This window comes from Austrofundulus limnaeus, unplaced genomic scaffold (genome assembly GCF_001266775.1).
Source record: "Austrofundulus limnaeus strain Quisiro unplaced genomic scaffold, Austrofundulus_limnaeus-1.0 Scaffold402, whole genome shotgun sequence".
Classification (NCBI taxonomy): domain Eukaryota; kingdom Metazoa; phylum Chordata; class Actinopteri; order Cyprinodontiformes; family Rivulidae; genus Austrofundulus; species Austrofundulus limnaeus.
This window is the reverse complement of record NW_013952804.1, coordinates 406383-413797: the sequence shown is the minus strand read 5'-3', so window position 1 is coordinate 413797 and position 7415 is coordinate 406383. Positions and strand designations below refer to the sequence as shown.

Below are 7415 nucleotides of genomic sequence, written 5' to 3'. Positions count from 1 at the left end.
AATGAATAAAAGTAAGTAAAGAACGTTCTATAAGTTGATGTTTCTTTACATCTTTGGCAACCTTGTTTGTGGATTTGCAAAGAGGGTCCCTGGCCAGAAGCTAATGCTGTTTGGGGGTTCATGGRGTGGATGAAGTCAACAAGTTTCTGAGTATTAAAAAGAATCAACATTAAAATACAGACAGGTCTTTTTCCCACTCACCTTGTGCTGCTGGCACTGGTACTAACACCAGCACTGACACTGGGTTTGGGGACAGAATTGGTGCTAGCCGTGGCGTTGGTCTCAGTTATGGTCTGACTGCAGACCCATTTGGGCTCATCCACAAACGTGCGTGCATGAGGCAGACGGCCCACGTCTCTCACTTTCATCAGCAGGTGGCGTCCTGATTTCAGGATGTTAACCGCCTCATCGTGGGAAATAGTGATAAAACTCTGGCCGTTTACTTCCAGTATTTGGTCACCCACCTGCAACAGACCAGAATGAGGATTGAGGGGTCACAGTCCTCTATGCCAATGGTTCTCAATCCTGGTGCTCAAGGATCCCTACCCTGCATGTTTTAGTTGTTTCCCTGCTTTGGCACACCTGATTTAAATCACGGTGATTGACAGGCTTCTGCAGAACTTAAATACTTACTGCAGAGCAGGGAAACAACTAAAACATGCCGGATAGGGGTCCTTGAGGACCAGGACTGAGAACCACTATGCAACAGACAACAACAAACAGACAGCTGAGAGGAACAACATCAGGAGGCAGATAATAACAGTAAGTGAAAGTTTATTTACAGTAAAGATCCAGATCTGCTAGAGGAAGGATTAGGATGAGCAATGGGACCGAGGGAGGGGAATATCTTTATACTGATTGATCAGGTTCTACAGGTTCTGCTCTGCTGTCCTCATACGAGTCTCCTTAGTCTGTCGCCACAACCGCCGGCATCTCCTGAGATGGTGGACAGTTTGACGAGGGTTTAGAATAATGGTCCACCACATTGAGTATTACAGTTTTACCTTCAGACGGCTGTAAAACAGTCACAACGGCAGGAGCTGAAGAAAGCCGGCAGGAGGTTGGTTGCCGCTTTTGCTGTGAGCACAGGTAAGGAAGATCCTCACAAACTCCCTGATATCTTGATTGAGGGTGAACCCCATAAGTATTGTTCCATGAATGAGAGCATCTGACTGACCCCAGAGTGGCAGGTGAACCGATGGCTGTGAATCCAAGACTTTACTTTTCACAGATGAAGGTACAAAGTGCTTACCTTCAGGTCTGGTCCCTGTGTCGGGTTCTTGGTTTAGAGCTACCAGGATGCCCTTCTTAATGGCCCATGTGAGGGCTCCAAYAAATCAGGATGAAGGGATAATGTATGTCTCAGTCTTGGAGTGATTGGAAACAGAGAGCATCAGGTTTGACGTTCTTAGAGCCAGGTGATGTGATGGTCAAGTTAAATCAGGCAGTGACCAGCCTGTTGGGGATTAAGGGTGTATTCAGACCAGGAAAGTCCTTTGGTCCAATTGTTTGGTCTGGACCAAAAATGGACTTTTTTTTTTCCGTTTGGTGCGGTTTGCATTCACATTGTGCTTTTTTGCAAACGAACTATAACTTGTAAACAAAGCCATGAGGGTGACGATCATTGSTCCCACTGGACAAAAAAAGGACGGGGGCGGGACTGAGCCACAGACCCAGAAGAAAACAAGGAAGTCCTGCGTGCTGTGGTTCTGATGCGCACATTTATGCTGATAGTACAACTGCAATAGCATTTAAAATGTCAGAAGCAGCTAATTTAACGGTGGTTTCATGATGAAATTCTAATTTTGGAGCGGAGTCAGTAAATGTGTCCCGCAACCCAAAGAAGACGAGGTGCGCTGCGTGTTCTGACCCACAACATGCTGCCAGCAGAGCTGCTAACAGGAGATGATGAAACGGATATGTTTTCAGTTTATTTAGCCCAGCAACGGTGGCCTGTGAAGTCCAAAAAGRTGCATGTTTAATGCAGTTGGTTCGGTTAGAATCCGGTCTGTATTCACACCAGAAGCAAACTGAAGTTAACCGCACCAGAGTTCGTTTGGAAATGAACCGAGACCACCTAAAAAAGCAGGTCTCGGTCCAGTTGTTTGATCTGCACCAGAGTTCGTATGAGTGTATTCACACCTGCAGAAAAGGTYCGGACCAAAGCTGGAAACGAACTCTGGTTCGTTTAAAGYGGAGCAAATTATCAGGTCTGAATACGACCTAAGTCTCTTAACACTTTGAATGAATGAGAGATTTTTACGATCAGTCCAGATGTTAAACAAGAGCGCTGTTATGGAAATATTTATTTAACAAAGACAGAAATACGTGGTCCAAGAATGAAGGTACTCAGTGSAATGATCAGCTGAGTTTCATTACAACAACAGGAACAGAGAACAACATAGAGCCATCAGACTGTCCCCCTGTTCCCTGCTCCTGTTTCTGAGGCAGTTGAGGCCTCATATATACTGTTTAACAAACATTATTATGTCATCTTAATAAAGCAAGATTTCATCCTGAAGAAATGCTGGGTTAATGAAAACATTAGATAAACACAAGTGATATCTTAGAATGAATATTGTTGTGAGCAAATCTTGTTCTGACTTTAATCATTTTATCTACTGATAAACAGCATGTCATGAAAACCTAGGTCATTAAAATATGTCATGAATTACTGGCTTAAATCTAAAAGTATTATTTCCATCACACTACCCCATCTGATCATTAAATGATCAATAAAACAAAAAAGCTTTAATGTATTAAAAAATATGTCAACACAAACCTAAGTATATGTACTTTTATAAAATCCCAACCCCGGTAATCCAATTTTTATTCCTCCCGCACATAAAAATATTCATCATCAGCGTATTTTCTCATAATTCTCTCTTTCCACCCTTGAAACTGCTTTTCGGTCCCATTTTCTTTATACCATGCTGAATAATGCTGTAGCTTTGTGTGTAACTCCAAACGATACTCTGCTCATTCCACAGGGTCCTCAATGTCGTATCCATACCAGTACTTCCTTTTCTTGGATGTAGTGTGTACCTTCTCCCATTTGATGGTTTGGGTTTCTCTGGTTGCAATGTTGATGAAACCAGATATTCTTCCGGTTCAGCAGCTTGAAGAAACTCCTCTCTCTGTGGTTATAATTCTGCTGCAGTCTTCTTATCAGGCTGTTGTCCTTCAGCCTCAGACGTCAGCTGATCACTCTCCTGTTGTTTGTTTCCAGCCAGAACTTAATACTTCATGTTTGAAACTAACAGCTCTGCTCCAGCTCTATTCAGAGTCATTCCATCAGACTTGAACAGGTGTTTTCATTCTCAAAAGAGATCAAAGTTATCCACAAAACTCACAGAGTGGTCAGCACAGAACTTTTCCAAAAAGCCATTAAGAGCAAATAGTCTACTGAACCTCTCAGCTCCTCCTCTGGCTGTAGGAACAGGCCCACTGATCAATACATCCATGTTGAGGTTTTTAACTGCATTCAGCAGCAGAATAAAATCCTTCTTCAGGATTTCTGACTGTTGATTCATAACTTCATCACTTCCTGTATGAATGATGAGGGTCTTCAAAGTTGAATATTCTGCTGAGATTTTCAGAATCTTCTCTGTGAGGTCAGACACTTTATCAGCAAAACTCAGAACYTTKRMYTTTTTTYTTKTTCCAGAAGCCTCTGATCTCATTCACCATTTTATCTGTGATGATCAGCATTTCTTGATTCTTGAAAGTCTCTTTTTGGACTTGTTTTGGCTTTGAGCTGGATCTGGATCTGGTCTCAGGTCCCTCTCTGAGATCAGATAGTGAACTTTGTTCAGACTCAGTTTCTTCCAGTGGTGTGAATCTGTTTTGAAGAAACACTGCTTCATTTCTCTGGCCGTTATCAGGTGTTTTGATTCCAGCCTGTTTCTGCTTTCTTCTCCTTGCAGGTGGAGAAAAAGCATTTCTCTGTAATTCTGGCCATTCATTGTCATCTAAGAGCTGAATCCTTCCTGAGAGATGTTTTGGTCTGGCACCAACAGAGTTCCATACAGCTTCACCCTCAGAAGCAGCTTCCATCTCCTCTCCACGTTGATCTCTCATCTCAGCCTTCTCACCCATTTTAACACATGTTGAGTTCTCCAAAGCATTTATCTCTTCCAGACGATGAATCTTGAGCTCCAACACCGTCACCTTTTGGAGAAGCTGGCAGAAATCCTCTTTGGAAAAGTAAGGAGGCATCTTGAAGCTTTTACTCACTCTCAGCAGATGATGTTTCAAAATCTTCTCAGGTTCTTCAACAGCCAAGAATAAAATCCAATGTTCTCTGCTTATTCAAGATCACACATCATGGTCGGTGGTCACCAGCGTATCTCTATTGTTAAAAAGGTTCTTTAGATCCAGCTGGAGTCACGGTCCTGAACAGTCCTTGCTCACTCATATCAGTCCACCTGCGATGTGGCCTTGGTCCGTCGCTCTCCTAGTGGGCTCTGCGACAACGCCAAACTGTTATGGAAATATTCATTTAACAAAGACAGAAATACGTGGTCCAAGAATGAAGGTACTCCGTGAGATGATCAGCTGAGTTTTATTGCAACAACAGGAAACACAGAGAACAACATCAGACTGTCCTCCTGCTCTCTGCTTCTCCCTCGCTGAGGCAGTTGAGACCTCATATATACTGTTTAACAAACACCATTATGTCAGCTTAATAAAGCAAGATTTCATGCTAAGGAAATACTAGGTCAAGGAAAACACAAAGATAAATACAAGTGATATCTAAGAATGACTGTTGTTARCAAATCTTGTTCTGACTTTAATCATTCTATCTGCAGATGAACAGCATGTCATGATAACCTAGGTCATTAAAGTATGTACTAAATCAGAGGTTTTCAAACTGGGGTCCCAGGACACCCAGGGGTCCGCGAGAGGTATCTTTGGGGTCCTAAAAATATTTTACTAAATGGTTAATTTAGTTTTTATGTTTAAAAATGCATGGAGAACAATAAACTAATAAAACAAACATAATAATCGTAATAAAAATATATATTCCCATGGCATTTAGGGGTTGAAATGACAATAAATTGTCTTTTAAAACAGCATGTGGTTAATGAGGGGGTCCCTGGAATTTTTTTCACCCTTGTGAAGGGTCTCCAGACCCAAATGGCTTGAGAAACCCTGTCCTAAATTACTAGCTTAAACCTAAAAGTATTATTTCCATTACAAGCGCCCCAAAAACATCCCATTTTATTTGCAGGCCTGGGTGCGTATGCACAAAAATCTTGCGTACGCCATTTTCCACACAAAACTCCAGATGCATGAAAACTGAAATGAAGGTGGAAATGTGTAAACACAATAGGAAGGGTGAGTTTAAAAACAGCTTTGATCCAGTGTTTTATACAGAAACATACAAACATGCGCTGAAAAAGCTACTCTGCTAGAGTTAAACAACCCACGAGAGAGCAGGTCAGCCTGGGGGGCCTTAGGTCAGATAGATTCGGCTTTACTGGAGAATATAGTGAATAGTGTAACACACAGAGCATTTATTTATAAACAGATATAATTTTCTGATCCACGATGGTGACTGGCTCATCAGCCATTTTTCAGGAATAATCCTTTTTCAGTTTGGCACTGCGGCGCACTGGGAGCACAACACAGCAAGGAGCTGTGTGCCACCAGTGTACGTGCAGCAGCGATTGAACTGGGGTTCCACAGGGACTTTCCAAAGGGAGCTGGCAGACCGATTGGGACTGTGCCAGTCCAGTCCACCCAAAGCAGATTCATGCTGATCCTGTATCTGTTCAGACAGGGTTTATAAAAGACCTCTTAACATGAGCTCGTCCCATACTGTCTCCTCTGCAGTTATGCAGAAGTCCATGGAGATTACCTCCCCTGTCTTATAAACAGATGGTGTTTAGCTGCTGACATTTAAATTCCTGGAGAAAATGCTGGAAGGTATAATTTTCCATAGAATGAGACTGTAGAAAAGTGTATAACCAACAGAGAGCATTACCTTTGAGTGCTGAAAGAAGGTGCCTTACGCAAAACATGTTCGTATTCTTATCCTAAATTTCTCTTACTTTTGTTTGTATGAAGGGTACATATGAACATGTCACGTCAGATTCAACAAACTCTTCTATCTTCAGGAAAAGTGTGTAAATGAGCAGCGTAAACTGATGATTGTGTATCAGGTGCTTGTGCACGGGGAGAGGTGATTTACATAATCTACCACCCCAAAAACACCATATAAGGCTACGTTTCCTGCCCCACATTCCAGGAAGTGTCCATTCATAAATGACATCCCAAAGTAAAAAATAACTTTACGAGTTCGGAGATTAAAGTCCTGCTCTCAGAGATCCAGAAAAGAAAATCTGTCATTTTTAGTAGCGTCAGACCTGCTAAAGCTGAGGAATGAAATGACGACTGCTGTTAATGTGTCTCCTGTGGGTCGTTACAGTCACAGAAATAACTAGAAGCACTCGAAGAGCGCAAACCTCCGCCAAGGCAATAGGGTCAATTATGCTAAAAGGTTCCCCTTGGAAAAGTCATGTTTGCAGTGCTTTATAGTAAATATACCGTAGTAACATCATGTTGCATGTATTTAGACATAATAGTAAATGATGGAAATCAAACTTTCAATGTATTCAAAGATATTTAGCTGAAAACATATGCAGACATACGCGACTGAAAACATTACCTCGCCCACACTGAAACCCACTTGGGACATGCAAAGGAAATAATGGTGTTAAAATAAAAATAAATTCCTGGATCTGCATTGTGATCCAGAACATCACCAAAATTTAATGGTGTTACCTGAGGCAGTACACACATGTGGTAAAACTGTCATGACACTCCATCCACAAGTTTTTGAGTAATGTTGTCCACAGACAGAACGACAGAATGACAGACGGATAGACATAGGCGACCGAAAACATTACCTCACCCTTGGCAGAGGTAAAAATCTAAATCATATTCATCTCTCTCGTCCTGCTCTGGTTTTTCTTTGGTCAAATATTTTTAWTTTGAGTGTAAACAACTGTTACATAGTTTTCATTTATTCAGAAGAAGAGCAGTCGTGCACCGCTAACCACCCTCATCCTGGCCGTCTCCCCCCACCCGACTGTCGCAAGTGTCAGATCCGGTTCTGAAAAAAAGCGTTTTAAAACGTCTCCAACCTCCAATTAATGCATAATTTAAGTTGGTTTTTAGTTTGAGATCATCATATTAATATTGTAATGTTATACAACTGCATTAATAGCCAATTTAATTTAATCTAACCAATTTATGTCGTTGGCGGCACGGTGGCTCAATTGGTAAAGCTGATGCCTCTCAGCAAGAAGGTCGTCGGATCAAATCCCGGCCCGGGGACCTTTCTGAATAGAGTTTGCATGTTCTCTCCATGCATGAGTGGGTTCTCTCTGGGTACTCCAGCTTCCTCC

At 42.0% G+C, this 7415-nt stretch overlaps 1 protein-coding gene across 1 annotated transcript in view; it reads right to left on the bottom strand.

Moving 5' to 3' along the window:
• LOC106528751 (whirlin) overlaps positions 1–545 on the bottom strand; it is a gene marked incomplete in the record, with an annotated part of 22854 nt that extends 22309 nt beyond the window's left edge. Inside the window, 1 exon segment of the mRNA XM_014023997.1 lies at positions 202–545. Coding sequence (XP_013879451.1) covers positions 202–368 — 167 coding nt within the window.
• Positions 546–7415: the final 6870 nt, after the last annotated feature.